Source organism: Leptodactylus fuscus, chromosome 2 (assembly GCF_031893055.1).
Source record: "Leptodactylus fuscus isolate aLepFus1 chromosome 2, aLepFus1.hap2, whole genome shotgun sequence".
In the NCBI taxonomy this organism is placed as follows: Eukaryota; Metazoa; Chordata; class Amphibia; order Anura; family Leptodactylidae; genus Leptodactylus; species Leptodactylus fuscus.
In genome coordinates, this window is record NC_134266.1 from 23729520 (window position 1) to 23753382 (window position 23863).

The 23863-nt window shown below is 41.5% G+C and overlaps 1 protein-coding gene across 1 annotated transcript in view; it reads right to left on the reverse strand.

Annotated features, from left to right (window-relative positions):
* The window catches only part of RUNX1 (RUNX family transcription factor 1), a 107537-nt gene extending 88797 nt beyond the window's left edge, over positions 1–18740 (reverse strand). Inside the window, exon 1 of the mRNA XM_075263487.1 lies at positions 18601–18740. Within this exon, the coding sequence (XP_075119588.1) occupies positions 18601–18688 (88 nt within the window). The 5' untranslated portion in view covers positions 18689–18740. The remainder of the gene's footprint in view (positions 1–18600) is intronic.
* Between the last annotated feature and the right edge of the window lie 5123 nt (positions 18741–23863).

Genomic DNA, 23863 nt, shown 5'->3' on the forward strand with positions numbered 1-23863 from the left:
TCGAGGGTGAATCTCCTTTAGGAGTAGGCGTGCGATACCCTCTGCTATATTAGGGGTTATGAAATGCCACTCAAAATGCCAGCCTTCCTATATCTCCCCCCAAAAAACACCAACCCCAAAAATACTACAGAAAAAAACAAAATGTCCCCCTGCGCCGTAGAGAGATCTTAACATTTTTGTAGAAAATCCTATCCACAAGCCCACGTCACAGATTTCTTCCAGATTTTTGCCGCCAATTTCACCCTTTGCAATGTAAAGGGTGACATCAGTGACAAAAATATCCTTGAGAAACAATGAACAAGGCCCCAAGATTCAAGACAGTGATTACGGACAAGACGAATCCTGTAATCTGGCCTCGATGATTCCTAATAGTAGTCAGATTATCAGATTTTCTGGATTATCAGAGGGTTATATACAAAAGCATACGATATAACTAGAGATGAGCGAACACTGTTCGGAACAGCCGTTCCGAACAGCACGCTCCCATAGAAATGAATGGAAGCGGCTGTTTTGTTATACAGCATTGAGGCCTATGAGGCGCCGCAGGAGTAGCGGCCTAGTAGCGCAGTGACCGAAACCTCCTCTATGGCCACACCACTATGTACACAATTCAGCATCTGTGCTCAGGGCCTATGGCCCCCTTTTTTGAGCACAGTGTTTTGGGCCCGGCTTTCTAATAAGACGACTGTCAGGAGCCAGGGGGCTCGGGTGTAACCTATGTTATTGTAGTGGAAGAAAAGTGCAGAAGAAAAACACTTTGCTGTCACGGATGAAACTCGAGACCCCAAATGACTCCTGGATTTATGTAACATCTATATCTCCATTCAGGAGGGAGAACAAGATTTGCTGTTGTTTCATCCGAAAATTCCTTATATAAATAATCCTTCCTAATAGTGTACAAGTGTACATAGCACTTAACCTTATTGACTCCTAACAAGCACTGCGGGGGTTTCCTATGTAATGACTGGGGAAGGAGGGGGGGTGAGGGTGTGCAAGGTGACAGCAAGACGGATCACAAGGAATGTGTGTGAAGAAGGCAGGCAGAAGACCGAGACGTACACAGCCAGCAGATCCTTAGGCCCTGTTCACATCTGCGTCATTTATATCGTTGTAGGACCAGAAAAACGGATGAAACAATAAAACGGATCCGCCTAATGATGGATAACAACAGTTCTCAAGGCGATAATGGGGTCCATTAGGTATCCGTTGTATTCTCAGATTGGGTTGACATCTGCACTCGGTAATGTTCGGGGATTCCGCATTTTTCGGGTGGAAACCCGGCAGACCCCATTATAGTGTATGGGGTCTGCGGGTTTCCATGGGTAACCGCTTTTTAAACGTATTGGGATTTCGTTTTTCGGGTCCCCAAGTAGCCCTGAAGAACGGAAACCTGAGTGCAGGTGTGAACCAAATGTCACTAACATGGCAATGTGAAAAAGTTGGACTTGCGAGACTTTTTCAGACGCGATTTCAACGCAGATATAAACCTAGCCTAAGATGGCTCAGTGCGCCCAGGGAAAACCAAAAAGACGGCAGCGTCGGATTTATCATGTGGTGGGCACCTGATTGACCTCAGCGATTGACACGGGGGTTCCGCGTGTGCACATTCCGTCGCGGCCCTTCCACTCCGGATTAGGCCCAAATGAATGGGCCTAGTCCGGAAGGTGCTGTTGCGAGGCAGACGCCGGGAATCAGCCGCAGAATCCGCCTGAAGAAAGGGCAGCGCGCTTCTTTTTTCCGCGAGCGGGAACAAACCGCTAGTGGAAGAAAGAACGCTAGCGGTGTACATATGAGGGAGCAGATTTTGAAGCGGATTCAACATGTGAACTAGCCCTAACGGGATCTGTCAAGTTTCCATCATTGGAGCAGATTTTTTTTTTTCTGCCAATTTTCTGGGGCAGAAAAAGATACTAAATATCTTAGACTCTGTGCACACTGGGGCCAATGTATCATGAGGATTGCAAATAAAACCTGAAAAAGGCACAATGAGTGGAAACTGAGGTAAGGTTTATGGCAGGGTCATGGGCAGTATACATTCAAATGTGGTCGACCCCACCAGTCAACCTCGTGGAGTCATCAGCGGTCTGTGTTAAGTGCTGGGAAACACCAGCTCCTCACTTCGTACGGGACCATAAGGGGTTAAAGCATTAACACTTTATGTACATGTATCAGAATTGTCTATGCTAGTAAAGGCAAAAGGAGTAAACCAACCAGGGCGGGGGGAGATTATTTTCTCCAGTGGGCTCCATTTCCAGTAAATGTTCGGAAAGGAATTTGGCCTCAATCTCACAATTATGATCTTGTGGGAAAGAAGGATGGACAGAGGAATCACCAGTGTACATGTCTGTGAATGCAGAGTGAGTGTGCTGCAATAATCCTTTGTATAGCCTGACTTTTATCAATAGACCCTTTTAAAGGGATCCTGTCACCAGACCCAGCATATCACCCCAGCCCTGCAGATAGATAGGTTAGTGTCACCAGAACCAGCATATCACCCCAGCCCTGCAGATAGATAGGTTACTGTCACCAGAACCAGCATATCACCCCAGCCCTGCAGATAGATAGGTTAGTGTCACCAGAACCAGCATATCACCCCAGCCCTGCAGATAGATAGGTTACTGTCACCAGAACCAGTATATCACCCCAGCCCTGCAGATAGATAGGTTACTGTCACCAGAACCAGCATATCACCCCAGTCCTGCAGATAGATAGGTTAGTGTCACCAGAACCAGCTTATCACCCCAGTCCTGCAGATAGGTAGGTTACTGTCACCAGAACCAGCATATCATCCCAGCCCTGCAGATAGATAGGTTACTGTCACCAGAACCAGCATATCACCCCAGCCCTGCAGATAGATAGGTTAGTGTCACCAGAACCAGCATATCACCCCAGCCCTGCAGATAGATAGGTTAGTGTCACCAGAACCAGCATATCACTCCAGCCCTGCAGATAGATAGGTTACTGTCACCTGAATTAATTATCAGGGCTGGGTTACTGTTATGCTGGTTCTGGTAAGGCAGGGGGGATATGCTGGTTCTGGTGACAGTAACCTATCTATCTGCAGGGCTGGGGTGATAAGCTGGTTCTGGTGACACTAACCTATCTATCTGCAGGGCTGGGGTGATATGCTGGGTCTGGTGACAGTAACCTATCTATCTGCAGGGCTGGGGTGATATACTGGGGCTGGTGACACTAACCTATCTATCTGAAGGACTGGGGTGATATGCTGGTTCTGGTGACAGTAACCTATCTATCTGCAGGGCTGGGGTGATATACTGGGGCTGGTGACACTAACCTATCTATCTGAAGGACTGGGGTGATATGCTGGGTCTGGTGACACTAACCTATCTATCTGCAGGGCTAGGTTGATATGCTGGATCTGGTGACGGTAACCTATCTACAGTATCTGCAGGGCTGGGGTGATATTGGTGACATATTTCCTTTAAGGGGATGTCCACTTTTACATTAGAAGGGTCCCCTATAAAGAAGCTGGAGCAAATGATTCTCCATTGCTAGAACCTTAGCCTTCAGCTGCAATCTGCTGGGGAACGGATGGCAGGTGTTCAGTTTCCTGATAGTGCCCCTACAGGAAAAATCAAGCATTGCACAACATCTAATTACATAAGTAGTCCACCTGTGATTGCACAGACATGCTGGGTCCTCCAAAAAGAAACACCATATTCCACACTGGTTTATGAAGAGGTTTCTCAGTGTGGGTCAAAATAGTGATAGAAAATGGATTTTCTAAACCCGTTTCATTAACATATCTCGTTCCAGCATAACACAGGTTAAATCAGTAACTGATAAAAAACAAAAAAATGAAACGGCAAACGGGATTATCGGAAAAAGTCATTAAAGTATGTGCCAATGATCACTTCTATTGATTATCAATGACAGAGAAGAGTAAAGAAGAGAGAAGAAAGCCCCCCCCCCCCCCTCCAACCAAGGTGTCATACACAGCCATTACCACTAGAGGGCAGCAACAGACCTGCTTCCTAATGACAGCCTTGTGCAGGCCTTGCCCTGACTCTAGCACTCAGCAGGAGATACCTGCCTGACAGGCACAGCACTGAGCCTGAACACCTAATAACAAACTACAAGAGAGCGCCCCCTCCAGGAACACCAACTAGTGTGTAAATCAATTTGTACGGACACATGTACACAAGCCTAAAATAAAACTCTTCATTTACACAAAAGAACCATCTGGGTAGTGTAGTCACTGACTGACTGACTGCAGACTCCAAGTACACCATTTCAGGGATTGTTGTGGAGATGACTGGGTTAATGTCAATTAACTGCAATGCTATTGTTTTATTGAGAAAGACTTCTGTCACTGTCTATCTATCTATCTATCTATCTATCTATCTATCTATCTATCTATCTATCTCCTATCTATCTATCTATCTATCTATCTATCTATCTATCTATCTACCTATCTATCTATCTATCTATCTATCTATCTATCTATCTATCTATCTATTTTTTCTGTCTATCTCCAGTCTATCTAATCTTATATCTATCTCTGTCATATCTATCATCTAACTGGCTTGAGATTCATAGATGGAACGAAACATTTCATCGGAATAAAACTGATTCACTAGACATTTCTTTAGACTACTGAATGTTTGTCTTTTCTATTGCTGGTGGGGATTTTGTCAGTCTCCTGGGACCTGAACATTGAAAGGTTATATGTGATCTAGTGCTGCCTTGGACTATTTTGTCCTCCATCTATCCATCTATGTCATATCTATCTATAATCTATGTGTCTCATCTATCTATCTATCTATCCATCTATGTCATATCTATCTATAATCTATGTGTCTCATCTATCTATCTATCTATCTATCTATCTATCTATCTATCTATCTCTTTACCTACATTATATTATTTCTATTTCTGTATATCTAACTTTCTTCCTCTGACTATTCTTTCTGTATCTGTCTTTCTCTTTATTACATAGCTCTCTTCCTCTTTATTTTCCTCTTTATTTTCCCCTATATTTATATCAAATCTATCTATCTATCTATCTATCTATCTATCTATCTATCTATCTATCTCCTATTTATCTATCTGTCTATCTCTCTATCTATCTCCTATCTATTTATCTATCTATCTATCTATCTCCTATCTATCTATCTATCTATCTATCTATCTATCTATCTATCTATCTATCTATCTATCTATCTCCTATCTATATCTATCTATCTATCTATCTATCTATCTATCTATCATCTATCTATTTATCTATCTATCTCTTATCTATCTACTGATCTCATAGCTTTTCATGCACCATACACAAATATAGTTTCAATCCTCACAAAATGAGAATAATAAATCTAATTCTTCATTCCTCTGTTTCAGCATTTTATATATATATATCTCATTGAACTAGTCAAACACATTTCTGGTTTTATTATTGTGATATACATACAAGGATATATTGACTTATTTAATCATTATAACTTAATGCACTAAATTTACAATTACAATGTACATGTGAAATTTGATGTTGATGTTGTAACATTGAGATGGAGATTTATAGAATAACTGTATATTATCTGTAATGTCTTGTTAATAGAATAAATAGAGGAAAATCCAAAAACACAAGGTCAGTGCCAATGATAGAAATATCACCTTCTATAATAGACCTGCAGTGGTTGTACCATTCTGGGGAACGAATACATAAGGATGGTTTTATGATGTATACACAAGTTTATCACATCATCAATTTGTTACACATATAAAATTGAAAAAAATATGTTGAACATTAATGATTTCGCAAATTAAATTAGTGTAACATTTAGTATTTTTTAGTAATTTTTTTTTTTTTTGGTTTTTTTTGCAAATAGAATAAAAAATAGTTTCTCCCCCCCTCCCCCTTAATATTTACTTATTGGAAAATTAATGTCATTTAATCCTTGTTTGTTAATATATGACTGTTGTGTTAAAATTTAAATAATTCCTCAATAAAAATGATTGAAAAAAAAAAATTAGTTTGAAATAAAAAAAAGTTTAATAAAATTAAATAAAATTTAATAAAATTTATAATAAATTACAAAAAAAAAATACTAAAATTAGATGAAAAATAAAATAAAAATTAAGAGGAAAATTTATATTATGACTCTAAGTCTGAGCTCACAATTATTCTAGGGGTATTTTTGCAGTTTTGTCCTATTTAGGATCCATTATATCCATTATTACATTTGTATGGAGAGTTTTCTGTATCTGTGTTAACATATTAGTTTTTTTTATGATTTCTTTAAGAATACAATTTACTAATAGTGGAAAAATAATAGTTTTTTTTTTGTATTTAATCATCCCTTTCACAATGATAGATAGATAGATAGATAGATAGGAGATAGATAGATATAGATATATAGATATATATTTGTAAAATAAAAAAAAAATGATATATATATATATATATATATATATATATATATATATATATATATATATATATATATATATATACACACACACACAAAAATACATGTACAGTTTAAGTTTTCCGTTTCATGTATTTTCACAATACTTCAATAACTGGGTATATGAATCATATATTACTCAGAATTTGTAGGAAAATCTTCATCTTGATGGGAAGAATACAATCGTAATGTTACTTCTGGTATTTGGGATCTTATATCATCTCCTATTTACAGTATCTGTGTATGGCTATACAGGTAGATTCTTGTTAAATATGATTCTAATATTTGTTTTTTACAAATTAGGTTCTAAACAAAATGATAATGAATCTGCAAAAAATCTAATATTATGTGACGGCGATATGGATATTGTAGATGGAAGTGTGATAGTCTCTTGTTCTTGTATTTCAGTAATGGTCATATCTGCTCATGGGTTACATGTCACTGACATTAAAGACAAGGTATAAAAAAAACCCAGGAATGATGTTTTACTAATATATAGATGAAATACAAAAAGATTTATTGAAACATAATGATAAAAAAACAATAAAATACAGATTAAGAATTGTAAATAGACAAGTATACTTATATCTATACTCACTATATTCATTTTCTACTACCACAGTTATTTACCTAAAACAGTAGAGATGCATATGTATGTCGTGTATATGTATATATATATATATATATATATATATATATATATATATATATAAATATATTTAGATTTATACACATATATATTCACCAGTTGTCCTTCTATCTATCTATCTATCTATCTATCTATCTATCTATCTATCTATCATCTATCTATCTATCTATCTATCTATCCATCCATCCATCTTTTATCTATCTATCTATCTATCTATCTATCTATCTATCCATCCATCCATCCATCCATCCATCCATCTTCTTTCTATCTATCTATTTTGTCATGATCAGACTGGAGACGACTGATATGACTACACATTGGTGTAAATCTGACACATCAAGATTGAGGGAGAGGAATCTCAGAAAATGGGGTGTGTCTAAATTTGCCAAGACGTTCCAAAAATACACCAAAATTGTGTTCAGACTAAGCCAGGTGGTATAAACGTCTATGATACATTGTAAAGATGCTCCAGATTCAGTCACTGTGATAGATCTGGTGGGTTTTACCATTGTCTAAGTTTCCCCTGTGACTATTAGTAAATTTGGGCCATTGTGTCTTGAAGGATTGTCCACTGTCTCCTGGGATGGGCTAGAAAAAGAAAATCATTGACGCAAATGTGAATACAGCCAAAGAGAGATTGAAAACTCCAAGGGAAAAACCCTTTCTACAGGTTGTATATGGGATGACAGACGTGCTATTCACTTCAATGAAGCTGAGCTGTAATACCAGGCACAACCTATGGACAAGTGTGGCGCTATTTCTGACCTAAAGCAATCATTTTTAGTCACTAAATAACTCTGTACTGCTTCTTTAAATGGCAGACGCCTCTTTGTCTATTGAACAAGTGAGAAGCAATAGGTCGCTGACCACAAATCTGCAGCGCTGGGCAGCGACAACACCGGCCATCAGCACAGCAAGCCAGAAGAATCAGATACAGAGACCCGCAGAGACCACACACGGCCATGGCAGATAAATCCAGATAGGATCACAGCTTCTTGGTCCTTTAACCCAAGACGTACTGACATAAAGTGTCATTCAGGATGTGAGGTTTTCTAGAAAATGGTGAAGGTTTGGGGGCAGTTCACACATTATATTAGGGAATTGTAGCTGAGGTGTGTATTATGATGTTCTGCAGCAGCTGAGGAGTGTATTATAATATTCTGCAGCCACTGAGGTGTGTATTGTGATGTTCTGCAGCAGCTGAGGTGTGTATTACGATGTTCTGCAGCAGCTGAGGTGTGTATTACAATGTTCTGCAGAAGCTGAGGTGTGTATTACGATGTTCTGCAGCAGCTGAGGTGTGTATTATGAGGTTCTGCAGCAGCTGAGGTGTGTATTATGAGGTTCTGCAGCAGCTGAGGTGTATATTATGAGGTTCTGCAGCAGCTGAGGTGTGTATTATGATGTTCTGCAGCAGCTGAGATGTGTATTATGATGTTCTGCAGCAGCTGAGGTGTGTATTACAATGTTCTGCAGAAGCTGAAGTGTGTATTATGATGTTCTGCAGCAGCTCAGGTGTGTATTATGATGTTCTGCAGCATCTGAGGTGTGTATTATGAGGTTCTGTTCGGTTGTATGTTATGATAAGATTTTGTTTCATACTAAATCTGAGATTAAGCTCATTAGGGTAAATTTATTAACACTGCTGATCCTTCCTCCAGTCTAGAGTTACTAGGAGGTTCCGATTCTAGCACGTGTAGATGCGCCTATTCAGTCTGGGGCCGGTATAAATTTGTGGCTTTTCACTGATTTTGGAGCCTGATTTAGGTCAAAATTTCCACATGACAGCCCACATGTAACTAAAAAAGCTCGTCTTATAGATTCATGATACACCTGTCATTTTTTAAACCAAATTTCCATGTTAAACATAATAGAATTTTCTATTTTGTTTTTATTTCTCATGTCTCTATATTTTAGACAAACTACAATGTTTCCCTCTGGCTACTAAGCCTAAAAATAGACCGACACTTGTCAATTCAGTAAGAGTTGCAGCAGTCACCTTATTTACATAACAGACATTATTGCAATCAAAATTCTTTGGTATTATTATCTTCATTTAATTTGTCTTCAATGGAAAACCACAAAAAGAATTGTCAAAAAGCCAAATTGGATATAATTCCACAGCAAACATAAAAAAGGGGTGGACAAAAGTATTGGCACTGTTTGAAAAATCTTGTGATGCTTCTCTAATTTGTGTAATTAACAGCACCTGTTACTTACCTGAGGCACCTAACAGGTGGTGGCAATAACTAAATCACAGTTGCAGCTAGTTGAAATGGATTAAAGTTGACTCAACCTCTGTCCTGTGTCCTTGTGTGTACCACATTGAGCATGGAGAAAAGAAAGAAGACTAAAGAACTGTCTGAGGACTTGAGAAGCAAAATTGTGAGGAAGCATGAGCAATCTCAAGGCTACAAGTCCATCTCCAAAGACCCGAATGTTCCTGTGTCTACCGTGCGCAGTGTCATCAAGAAGTGTAAAGCCCATGGTACTGTGGCTAACCTCCCTAGATGTGCACGGAAAAGAAAAATTGACGAGAGATTTCACTTCTAAAGTGGCAGCAATGAGTCCAGCCCTGAATCCCATAGAACACCTGTGGGGGAGGAGAGATCTCTTGGTGGCAGTTTGGAGAAGGCCCCCTTCACATCTCAGGGGGGACCTGGAGCAGTTTGCCAAAGAAGAATGGTCTAAAATTCCAGCAGAGCCTTGTAAGAAACTCATTGCTGGTTACCGGAAGCGGTTGTGCGCAATTATTGTGTCTAAAGGTTGTGCTACCAAGTATTAGGCTGAGGGGGCCAATACTTCTGTCCGGCCCATTTTTGGAGTTTTGTGTAAAATGATCAATGATTTGACTTTTTTTTCATTCTCTTTTGTGTTTTTTCATTGCAAGCAAAATAAATGAAGATATTACCAAAGAGTTTGTGATTGCAATCATTTTCTGGAAGACACTGAGTATTATCTGACAGAATTGCAGGGGGGCCAATACTTTTGGCCAACACTGTAGATGATGTCACAGCTTATCTCTCCCTCTAGAAAACTCTCCCATAGACCTCAATGAGTCGGCTTCAGTCTATTGCTGCGTTTAGTCATGACTGTGCTGTAAAGCAGATCACTAAATGCTGTTAACAGAGCAGAGGAGAAGCTCAGGCAAGATGGCCGCCCCCATAATCATGAACAGAAAAAAGAATTTAAAAAAAATGTACAATAAGATTAGAAAAAAATATAACTTTGACTTTCTGATTTTAGTAAAAAAATGAAAAAATTTGGTAAAATATTCCTTTAAACACCCAAGGACCACCTGAGGTCTACTCCTGTGTTTTTCATCGTCCACTATTATGTCTTCCTCCTCAGCACCTTCTTTGAAGCTTTGGGACTATTTTATAACATTTTATTGGAAATTTTTAGACAGCCAAGTGCCAAGATGAATTATATTTTGTGTTTTGCTATTATTTTTGGCACGTACAAATAATGCAGTAACTGTTTCAATGTGTCTCCGAAACTGCAAAGCCTTTGTTTTACCGTGGGTCGCATGGAGACAATATGAGCGATGGAGTCAGTAATGACTCTTTGTATGGCGACATGTAAACGCAACCTCAGCCTGGACCCGGTAAACCCCCCCCACACACACCCCTCCGCCTTCCCCTCCTCCACCCCAATCCAACACAAGCAACGTTAATGCTAAGTCAATAGACGTGAAAAGCTTGTTAGTACAGGCCAACTTCCCCGGCTCTCTCCTCTGTAGGTCTGGCTTTGAGCAGTAATTGTTTTCAGAGAGCGATGACTGCAAGCCAAAATATTAGTCTCCAGCTTAGTTTTATTATCCAAACCTTAAGTGGCATATGCACCCCCGCTATTCAGCGCCGCGCTCCCACACACACACACTATACTTCCGTCAGATGGCAATAGGGTGGGGGGGGGATTCATATTTGTAGACTTAACAGGGGAACATGGTTCTAATAAGTGCTGAAAAGAACCGGGACGAACATAAAACCTTCAGGACGCTTTAATGTTTATCTAATTAGTGCGAGGGATGGAAGGAGATGAAATCTCTCATTTCCTTGCATGGTGAGACCGTCAGGAGAAGCGAGGAGAAAGTATGAAGAAAGTTACCAACCCTCAATCAGGGATCATTCACTTAAAGGGTCTTTCACCGGAATCCGACAGATCGATCCAGCCCTGCAGATAGATAGGCTAGGGTCACCTGAATCAAATGGTGTTTTCGCTTCGAAAATCGCTGCCTCTGTTGCCGAGATATTGCCAATTTTGTCAATATGCAAATGAGCTCTATAGCAATGGCGGCGCCCTGGTTCCTCCAAAAAGCTAATTTTCATAGTGAGAAAGACAATGTATCTCTGGAACAGAGGCAGCGATTTACAAGGGGAAAACAATGTTTGATTCAGGTGACGCTAACCTATCTATCTGCAGGGCTGGGGTGATATGCTGGTTCTGGTGACACTAACCTATCTATCTGCAGGGCTGGAGTGATATGCTGGTTCTGGTGACAGTAACCTATCTATCTGCAGGGTTGGGGTGATATGCTGGTTCTGGTGACACTAACCTATCTATCTGCAGGGCTGGAGTGATATGCTGGTTCTGGTGACAGTAACCTATCTATCTGCAGGGCTGGGGTGATATGCTGGTTCTGGTGACAGTAACCTATCTATCTGCAGGGCTGGGGTGATATGCTGGTTCTGGTGACACTAACCTATCTATCTGCAGGGCTGGAGTGATATGCTGGTTCTGGTGACACTAACCTATCTATCTGCAGGGCTGGGGTGATATGCTGGTTCTGGTGACACTAACCTATCTATCTGCAGCGCTGGGGGATATGCTGGGTCTGGTGACAGTAACCTATCTATCTGCAGGGCTGGGGGGATATGCTGGTTCTGGTGACAGTAACCTATCTATCTGCAGGGCTGGGGTGATATGCTGGTTCTGGTGACACTAACCTATCTATCTGCAGGGCTGGAGTGATATGCTGGTTCTGGTGACACTAACCTATCTATCTGCAGGGCTGGAGTGATATGCTGGTTCTGGTGACACTAACCTATCTATCTGCAGGGCTGGGGTGATATGCTGGGTCTGGTGACACTAACCTATCTATCTGCAGGACTGGGGTGATATGCTGGGTCTGGTGACACTAACCTATCTATCTGCAGGGCTGGAGTGATATGCTGGGTCTGGTGACACTAACCTATCTATCTGCAGGACTGGGGTGATATGCTGGGTCTGGTGACACTAACCTATCTATCTGCAGGGCTGGGCTGATATGCTGGTTCTGGTGACAGTAACCTATCTATCTGCAGGGCTGGGGTGATATACTGGTTCTGGTGACAGTAACCTATCTATCTGCAGGGCTGGGGTGATATGCTGGTTCTGGTGACACTAACCTATCTATCTGCAGGGCTGGGGTGATATGCTGGTTCTGGTGACACTAACCTATCTATCTGCAGGGCTGGGGGATATGCTGGTTCTGATGACAATAACCTATCTATCTGCAGGGCTGGGGTGATATGCTGGTTCTGGTGACAATAACCTATCTATCTGCAGGGCTGGGGGATATGCTGGTTCTGGTGACACTAACCTATCTATCTGCAGGGCTGGGGGATATGCTGGTTCTGGTGACACTAACCTATCTATCTGCAGGGCTGGGGTGATATGCTGGTTCTGGTGACACTAACCTATCTATCTGCAGGGCTGGGGTGATATGCTGGTTCTGGTGACAATAACCTATCTATCTGCAGGGCTGGGGGGATATGCTGGTTCTGGTGACAGTAACCTATCTATCTGCAGGGCTGGGGGATATGCTGGTTCTGGTGACACTAACCTATCTATCTGCAGGGCTGGGGGATATGCTGGTTCTGGTGACAGTAACCTATCTATCTGCAGGACTGGGGTGATATGCTGGTTCTGGTGACACTAACCTATCTATCTGCAGGGCTGGGGTGACATGCTGGTTCTGGTGATACTAACCTATCTATCTGCAGGGCTGGGGTGATATGCTGGTGCTGGTGACACTAACCTATCTATCTGCAGGGCTGGGGTGATATGCTGGTTCTGGTGACACTAACCTATCTATCTGCAGGGCTGCGGTGACATGCTGGTTCTGGTGATACTAACCTATCTATCTGCAGGGCTGGGGTGATATGCTGGTGCTGGTGACAGTAACCTATCTATCTGCAGGGCTGGGGTGATATGCTGGTTCTGATGACAATAACCCGTTGTCAGGAAGTGGTAGTGTTCTTATAATTCTTTATAAATTTGCAAGAAATTTCTCCTATATTACCAGGTCTCTGATGTTTGTGAATATTGGGGTATTCTGTATTATGTAATCCGTATACATTAATATAACCTACATGATAATCCAGAAATGCAAGTCCAAGTGAAAGTTAAAAGTATCTCTAATTTTTAAAATGTATTTATTAAAACCAGATCTATCACTTTTTGCTAATCTGTTTATATCTTCAAATTGTACATAATTTTTTTAATTCTATTTTCTGTCCATGATTATGGGGCGGCCATCTTGTCTGAGCTTCTCCTCTGCTCTGTTAACAGCATTTAGTGATCTGCTTTACAGCACAGTCATGGCCATAGGCAGTGATAGTCTAGTAGATCCGATCTTTTCCAATCCCGATCGCTCAACCCCATTTGGACCAAGAAAATGTAACTTTGCTAAAATTTGATAATAAGAAAATATCGAAACTCTTCAAGAAAACTTATCCTACATGTGCCCAGATTATTTTTTTAAAGGGCCGGCGTGCACTATATCCTAGCTGAACTAAGAGGTATTTTTACGCCTGTTTCCTAAAACATTGGATCGCCTCCTCAGTACCAGGGGCCATATAATAAGCCCCAGAGAAGCGACATCTACTGTATATTTTTGTAACCTCGGGGGCCAAACAAAATAAAACAAATATAGCAATGCAGAATAGAGCCCTCAGTATCCTGTATGTAATGAATTACATTGTGTGCTGCGTTCCTGTAGGACGGCCGTAGTTGCAGCTTCCAGGTTTATTTGTACTACAGATTATATAACATGGCTACAGGTCTCCTTACAGGAGCCGAGTCCTATCGAGCCAGAAGGGCCATGTAGAGTATTATATCCCAGCACCCGCTGCTGATTATATCCAGACTCCACAATGACGGAACCGTAAACCTCATTAAGTTACTTATAGAAATGCTGCAATGTGTGGCCGCTATTGGCATGTGAGGCGGACCGCCATGTATATAGAGGAGGCTTGTCAGACACTTGTACAAATACTGGACTGTCAGTAATCCGGGGTCCATGTATGAAATATGTCACTCAACACCAAGCATACAGGCGTACACTGGGACCACTATAGCAAATATCATACTGGGCCCCCTATTATGGTGTTGAGATTTGCCCCCATTAAACAGGTATAACCATGTTCTTAAGGCTAATAGTACAGCACTAGAGATGAGCGAGTACTGTTCGGATCAGCCGATCCGAACAGCACGCTCCATAGAAATGAATGGAAGCACCTGGCACTTCCGCTTTGACGGCGGCCGGCCGCTTAACCCCCCGCGTGCCGGCTACGTCCATTCATTTCTATGCGAGCGTGCTGTTCGGATTGGCTGATCCCAACAGTACTCGCTCATCTCTACACAGCACCAAAAATATGTGAAACCATGATGGACCCATAAAGTCAATGGGATCTACTGGTGACTGGATACATAAGTAGGGTTGAGCCGATCTTGAGATTTCGGGATCGATTTTAAAATCCGATTTCTAACCATTTTCCAGCCGATCCCGATTGCGATCGTGAAATCTGCTTGATCGCCGATCGGGATCCGATCTTTCCCGATCGCTCAACCGTAGTCAATGCTTCTCTATGGGAAAAGTCACTTTTAGGGTTGAGCTGATCTTGAGATTTCAAAATCCGATCATTTTCCAGCCGATTCCAATTGTGAAATTTGATCGATCGCCGATCGGAATCCAATCTTTTCCAAACCCGATCGCTCAACCCTATACATAAGAAAACTGAGCTGTCCCATGCTAATGTGAACAGACCCTTAAGAAGGACTGAAAAACCCAGTATCATCTGATCGGCGCTGTCATCCTGAGTATTTCGGTGTTCTGTTTATCCAAATCTGTTCAGCTATTCCAAAGATATAAGCCGTTCTAGTGCAATGTAAATTAAGGTCTACTAGCTAAGTGGGCAGTAACATTGGATGATATGTAGCACACAAAGAAACCACAGTGTTACCGCCCACTTGGCTAGTAGACCCTAATTTGGATTAACGCTAAAAGGGCTTATATCTTTGGAATAGCTGAATGCATTTGGATAAATAAAACTTCAAAATGCTCAGGGTGACAGTGCCGATGAGGTATGTCATCGGGCTTTTCAGTCTTGGTGACAGGTCCTTTGTAACACCTTCAGGACTGAGACAATTTTTGTTTTTGTATTTCCGTTTTTCCTTCCCACATTCTGGAGCCATCATTTTTTCCAGTCACCAGTAGATCCCATTGATTTTATGAGGTCCATCGTAGTTTTAGATAGTTTTGATGGCCAGCCTAGTGATTTATGTTGCACTATCTTTGCCCTCAAAAATATCGGACTACTCGACAGCCTTAACAATATGGTTATGTCTGTCTGTTTCAATCCATATTTCCTAGAGCAGAGATGGGGGATGGGCTTTTCCATGCAGAATCTGCAAACATTTTTTCACCAGCATTGGAAAAAAATCTGCATGAAAATTTTCTGCACCGCATGGACTAGGATGCCGTAACCGCACTCACATACATGGAGTAATGGAACGTATCCACTGTCTATGGGTATAATGTCACAGCACAAACTGTGAAAAAATATATGTCATATGTCAACAGACCCTAAAGTCATGTGAATAAACATGAACGCCAAAAAAAGTCCATTGATTTAAATGTATCTATTCATATCGGGTTTTTGAAGATGTCCTATGTGATATGTAGATATAGATCGTAGAGATGAGCGAGTAGGTATTTGATCGAATACTACGGTATTCGAAATATTCGTACTTGATCGAATACTACTCGCTATTCGCAGTAAATATTTGATTCAGAACCAGCGTTGATTGGCCGAATGCTATACTGTACAGTGTATAGAATTCGGCAAATCAATGCTGTTTCTGCAGCAGGCTCGTCCTTGCTAGTCAGGAGAGCTGGCAGCTTGCTATTACGAGGGAGCTGACTTTTTCTCATAGGAATGCATTGACCAGCGTTGATTGGCCAGTGTACAGCATTCGGCCAATCAACGCTGGTTCTGCCAGAGGCTCGTCTGTGAGGAGGTGGGGTCTAAGATCGGACCACAATGGAGACTGCTGTGGTCCGATCTTAGACTCCGCCTCCTCACAGACGAGCCTCTGAATGCTGTACACTGGCCAATCAACGCTGGTCAATGTATTCCAATGAGAAAAAGTCAGCTCCCTCGTAACCGCAAGCTGGCAGCTCTCCCGACTAGCAAGGACGAGCCTGCTGCAGAACCAGCGTTGATTTGCCGCAGGCTCGTCTTTGCTAGTTGGGAGAGCTGGCAGCTTGCGTTTACGAGGGAGCTTACTTTTTATTAGTGCAACTGCAAGCGCTGTGCAGTTAAAGCGCATGGACCCCATAGACTATAATGGGGTCTGTGCGCTATAACTGCATTTCGTCCTCCTAAACACTCTGCTCCTGCCACTCGTGGACTTGGTGACTCTCCTTTAGTGGTTTCCCCTGAAACGAGCATTTTTTCCCATAGACTATAATGAGATTCGATATTCGATCAAGTATTGATCGAATATTGAAGCTCTACTCGAAACGAATCTTGAATCTCTACTGAATGCGCCAGGTCCTGATGACCTTTATGCAGCTTCTCCAGATAAAAATAGTAACCATAGTCAAGACTACAGGTTTTGCCACAAAGGCAAAAGACTGTCTTTAAGTCATGGGTCATGTAGCAGATGGAGGAAGTTTGCTCTCCTCTTGCAAAAGACTTGTTGACATCCCCGATTATAATTTAGAATTATTTTAACAAGCCCGTTCCTGGTTGCCCTATAACCTGTTGATGGAGAGTCCTAGGCCTTTAAACTGAGATAAAAAAAATTATTTCAATTTTGGAATTCCCTTTTTCTACAGGCCTAACATGACAAACTGGTCACCAAGCAATTCCATAACTCAACTCTCAAGCTTATGACTCTGGTGGGCCAAAAAGGGCCGATAGTGACTAAGTCTTTAGATACATTATATTGTTAGTCTGAGGACACTATGTCCCCGGGTCTCTCCAGATCTGCATGGGGACAGCTAAAAGTGGCCAAACACATGAGACTATAAAACTATCTTACCTGACTCCTCCATAAACATGTGAACTTGTCTCGGTCAAGCATTATGTTGAAGAGGGAATAAGCTACGGCCAAACCCCTCTAAGTAGAGAACCTCCATTCTTCCTGGCCCTCGATGTCTTAAGTATCAATAGGTAGAAGATCTTATGATTCCCACTGATGCTAAAACTAATTTTCCAGGTTTGAGATTTGTAATATTTGGATTTGCTTGTTGTGTACACCTATAGCCACGGACTACCCTGGATTACCAAAAATTATCTGAAGACTTTTGCCCCCCGTCTTGCCCATTGCTACATTATTACTTTCAAGGTTCTGAAATTGAACCTAGAAAATTATATTTATTTCAATTTTCATCTTGCAAATTTTTTTTTTTTTAAATGGGAGGAGGATAATTCTTCTCTACCATAGAAGGGAAACAAAAAATCCATCATTATTTTAATGCTAGTAAATTGGATAATTTTTTGGAAAAAATACCAAAACATAGAAATCAGATGGGAAAATAGATTTCAAGTCCAACATCTTCTGTGAGGCTAAATTATTATTATTTTTTTCTGTATGAAATCCAATATATATTATTTTAGAAAATATTGTAAGAAAACAAATTCTACACTATACAGTTATATAAAAAAATGTGAATTATACTACATTAAAGTATTAATACAATGAAAAATAAAAAATAAATAAAATAAATAAGTAGAATACAAAAAGAGTCATCAAATAATGAGATTAAAATAATACAAAAAAGATAAAAAGGTCATGAATAAAATAAATAGTAGTAATAATATCAACTAAAGCAAAATAAAATAAATAATAATAATAATAATAATAATAATAAAAGCAATAATGATAAACAAATAATACTCCAAAAATAGAAATAAAAAATAAATTAGATAATAAATGGAACGATTTTAATTATTTTTAATAATTTTTTTTAAAATTTAATCTTATTTATTATTATTATTATTATTATTTATTATTTATTTAGAAAAATATAAAAATAGTAAAAAAATTTGATAAATATAAAACTAGTAAAAAATAAAATATCCCGATGTAATATAATTACAAGAAAAAATGTAATAATAAAAAATAATTAAAAAAATTGGTACACTGTATATCTATAGAAAAGAAAATATTGAAATAGATATATTGATAGAGATAAAATAATGGAATACAAAAGATACATAAAAGATTTTACAAGAGGAGCAACATTACCCAAGAATCCGGCATGCGCCCTGTTCTTCCTCATCAGGTACATGGCCCATGAAATAGTGGACGCCATCCCAAACTGCCCGGGATTCATGGCTGCAGGTTACACTTGAGCCTCAGCCAGACACCAGGAGCTCTGAGTCTCCACCAAGCCGAGGGCGCTTATAGCTCCTCATTTTGCTTGTTAACTGCCCCAGATCATTATTGAGCATAAGCAAATTGAAAAATGACAGCCGCTCACGCTTATTTATTTATTTTTTTGTGCAAAAACCAAAGTCACTGGAGACTTCACTTCTATTTAGCCCGAGGCATCTTCAGACCAGAAACTTTCATTTGGCTGCTCAAATGATTTTTCTTTCTTTTTTTATGTATTCTGCTTCACTTACTTTCTTTAGACAAGTCAAACACCATGTGAGAGGGAGGAACAATATTGTTTCCATTATTTGTTTAAGGGGGCAGGAAAGCGCCTGATGATCATTAGCAAGAATTTTTTGTTTTTTCTTTTCGAGGGTTTGTATTTTTTAGGTACATAAGTACTATAACTTAAAGAGGACCTATCACCACCTCCACCAACTCCAACTCTTTGTATCCGCCAATAGGCGCCGCTCCAGTGATTTGAGCACAATTGGAATTTTTTCTCTAGCCCCCACCATTCCTGAGTTGCTGGTGATGGCAACTCTTTTGCTGTCAAGTGGGCTGTCCTAATATGGAGTAGTCAGAGAATAATTGCTGAAATTGCTTCAAAGAACTCATTTGCACATCAAAAACCGCAACGGAGGCAGAGATTCACTAGGGAAAAACACTCTTTTATTCAGGTGACTCTAACTGATTCATATGCAGGGCTAGAGTGATATGCTGGGTCTGGTGACTGTAACCTATCTATCTGCAGGGCTGGGGTGATATACTGGTTCTGGTGACACTAACCTATCTATCTGCAGGACTGGGGTGATATGCTGGGTCTGGTGACTGTAACCTATCTATCTGCAGGGCTGGGGTGATATACTGGTTCTGGTGACACTAACCTATCTATCTGCAGGGCTGGGGTGATATGCTGGTTCTGGTGACACTAACCTATCTATCTGCAGGGCTGGGGTGATATGCTGGATCTGGTGACACTAACCTATCTATCTGCAGGGCTGGGGTGATATGCTGGGTCTGGTGACAGTAACCTATCTATCTGCAGGGCTGGGGTGATATGCTGGATCTGGTGACAGTAACCTATCTATCTGCAGGGCTGGGGTGATATGCTGGGTCTGGTGACAGTAACCTATCTATCTGCAGGGCTGGGGTGATATGCTGGATCTGGTGACACTAACCTATCTATCTGCAGGGCTGGGGTGATATGCTGGGTCTGGTGACAGTAACCTATCTATCTGCAGGGCTGGGGTGATATGCTGGATCTGGTGACACTAACCTATCTATCTGCAGGGCTGGGGTGATATGCTGGTTCTGGTGACACTAACTTATCTATCTGCAGGACTGGGGTGATATGCTGGGTCTGGTGACAGTAACCTATCTATCTGCAGGGCTGGGGTGATATGCTGGATCTGGTGACACTAACCTATCTATCTGCAGGGCTGGGGTGATATGCTGGTTCTGGTGACAGTAACCTATCTATCTGCAGGGCTGGGGTGATATGCTGGTTCTGGTGACAGTAACCTATCTATCTGCAGGCCTGGGGTGATATGCTGGTTCTGGTGACAGTAACCTATCTATCTGCAGGGCTGGGGTGATATTCTGGGTCTGGTGACAGTAACCTATCTATCTGCAGGGCTGGGGTGATATGCTGGTTCTGGTGACACTAACCTATCTGCAGGGCTGGGGTGATATGCTTGTTTTGGTGACACTAACCTATCTATCTGCAGGGCTGGGGTGATATGCTGGTTCTGGTGACAGTAACCTATCTATCTGCAGGGCTGGGGTGATATGCTTGTTTTGGTGACACTAACCTATCTATCTGCAGGACTGGGGTGATATGCTGGTTCTGGTAACACTAACCTATCTATCTGCAGGCCTGGGGTGATATGCTGGTTCTGGTGACAGTAACCTATCTATCTGCAGGGCTGGGGTGATATGCTGGTTCTGGTGACAGTAACCTATCTATCTGCAGGGCTGGGGTGATATGCTGGTTCTGGTGACAGTAACCTATCTATCTGCAGGGCTGGGGTGATATGCTTGTTTTGGTGACACTAACCTATCTATCTGCAGTACTGGGGTGATATGCTGGTTCTGGTGACAGTGACCTATCTATCTGCAGGGCTGGGGTGATATGCTTGTTTTGGTGACAGTAACCTATCTATCTGCAGGGCTGGGGTGATATGCTTGTTTTGGTGACAGTAACCTATCTATCTGCAGGGCTGGGGTGATATGCTGGTTCTGGTGACAGTAACCTATCTATCTGCAGGGCTGGGGTGATATGCTGGTTCTGGTGACACTTAACCATGTTTTTCTTTTATTGCGCCATCTCCTTATTTCGTGGATTACAATAGTGATAGATGTAGCTACACTGACAGTCACTCTATAGGGGGTCTAGTACAGACTGTATTTGGCTCCCTATATACGGGCTCCGCACTGGATGTGCCGCTGTTGTTACAACAGATCCAGTACAGTGCACACTGTGCAGTTTATCAGGCACTGAGTGTTGCAGACGCTGGAGCATAAGCCATAACCTCATCCACAGGCCGCCTGTCTGACCTTTAGTGGCTTACCATTGTGGATGACAAATGAGCTTCTCCCAGCATGCCCCGTGTCCACAATACCACATGTAACCGCTGTCATCTATTCCAGAGAAGTCACTCGGTGCTCCGTACTGGGCTCTTGTACTCAGTTGCGCAATTTTAGTTTTTTAAAGGACAGTTCCCCCCAAATATCCCTAATAAATATCTGACTTATAGTTATATTTCCTGCAGTCGTGTTGCGGACATGTGAGTGACACGGGTGCAACTGTGGGAGTTGTAATGATGGACGCTCTGGGGAATTCTGATATATTTTTCCTATTTTGCCCCTTTATTCTTGTTTTTGTCTAATTTATTAATTGCTTTCTCCATTTTTGTAATTTTTTTTTGCCCCTAATGGGCCTTTTTTTCCCCCCAACTGACTTGGGCATGGTTTAGACGGGGCATAGGTCACACCTAATTTCATGTATGCAACTTTTTTGTAAAAGTTGCTAAATATTTGCATAAGTGTACTGCACTGCTAAGGTTGGGTGAGTACTGCCGTTATTTACTGTCCGTTGTTCTTATCCATCACAGGATAAGATCAACAGATACAAAATGGCAGATGTTGATGGAGCCCCCTGTAAAAAAAAATGGAAGAAGAAAGTGTCCATCATGGTTTTTTACTTTGTATTCAATGGGAATGGACACAAAGGCAATGGGGAGGGGTCTGCATTCGTCCCTCTACTATAGTTAATGTCCATTGCTCTTATCTTATGATGGAACACAACGGGCTGGAATAAGAGTAGTGTGAACGTTTGACACATGAGATGTTTTGAGATATTGAGACCCCCACAATTGTTCCAATAAAGGAGCAGACGTGCCGAGACTCTTCTTCATCGTAGACTTTCTATTTCTCCATACATCACCTACTTCATGATGGCCGAGCAGGCGGAAATATAAATGATGGGGTGCAGTGTTGAGCCCTTGTTTAGGCATCTTGGGCGTCTTGGACCTCCACCAATCACAATTTCTAACCAGCTGCCATGAAAGCCAAGTGGTTTCCTCCCCATGAAGACCTGTTTAGGTTGACACCTGCGTAGCAGTCAGTGGATCGCTTAAGGTGGAGATTCCGAAACTCCTGTTATTGCCTATGACAGATATGGCCATCGCAGAGGAAGTTTAATATTAGGTGAGGCCATCCATGGACGGGTCAGGTCTACCAGAGTGAGATATACTTTTTGCTAGCGAGTTCCCTCTCCCATTAGTGGGTGCTTGATACAAGGGTCATGCAAAAGGTACTGGGTGAGGCGGAACCAAACACCAAGTCATACTGTTCTTGGTGTCGAAACCTTGTACCATAGTGGTGGTCCATTTTGTCATTACGATTAGACTTCCTCTCTCCTATGACCATCTTTGCCTATCTAGTTAATAGAGGGGGCAACAACCTATCTGCTGTCTATGGGCCCTGTCACTTTTGGACTTTTGTCAACTATGTCCACCCTTCGTCCACCTCCTCATGGAGACCCCTGCCTCAAGCCCAGAAAAAAATACAATTGTAAATTGCAAAATTCTTTTACCAATTGAAGTATCGATGAGGAAATCCGCAGGCATCTCCAAACTTCTGTTTCCTCAAGACATTGAGTAAGCTTCTTCAATGGGTGAAGGAGCTGATATGAGCCAACATTAACTATTTCAACAACTCTTTCACAACCCTAACAACAGATGAGAGTTGGGGGAGGCCTTTGTGCGTTTCGTCAGGTCTCGGAGCCAGGTGTTTCCTGTCTATGTAGACACATTACAGACAGGGGGACCTGTGGGAACCCTCTGTGGTGGAGAAGATAAGAGCCATCCACTGCTGTCTATCAGTCGGAGGGGATTAGCACCTATCACTAGGACACAGTGCACACCATAGACAGGCACAAGCCTTTGTTGCTGAGACTTTTCATCTCTTATCAGCCGCCTGTCATCTTCTTCACACTTCTGCTGCAGATCTGACATGTTTCTGATGACATATAACAAGCTGCTTATCATGACCAAATCTAGAAGGCTCAAAAATAGGAACGCACATAAAAAAAATTTCCCCTGGTTTTGGTTCCTTTCCTACTATATATTTCTATCATTTCTATTATCTCACACCTTTCTTATTGTATTTGGAACGAGAGTCTCCAACACTCATGGTGTCCATTAGGTTAGGGGGTTGTTAAATTGTCTGAAAATGGAAAAATTCTAATATAATTCAAGGAATTTACAGGGTTAAAAGAACATGGATGTTTTCTTCCAGATACAATGCCACACCTGTGCATGGGTTGTGTCTGGGATTGAAGCTTATTTCCATTGTGAATGGGACTGAGCTGCAATACCACATATAATCTGCAGACAGGAATGATGCAGCCTGAGTAATGGAGCACGGAGTTGCCTGCATCCTGAGTGGTGGAGCATGAAGCTGCCTGCAGCCTGAATAATGGAGCACAGAGCTGTCTGCAGCCTGAATGGTGGGTCACGGAGCTGCCTGCAGCCTGAATGCTGGAGCATGGAGCTGCCTGCAGCCTGAATAGTGGATCACGGAGCTGTCTGCAGCCTGAATAATGGAGCACAGAGCTGTCTGCAGCCTG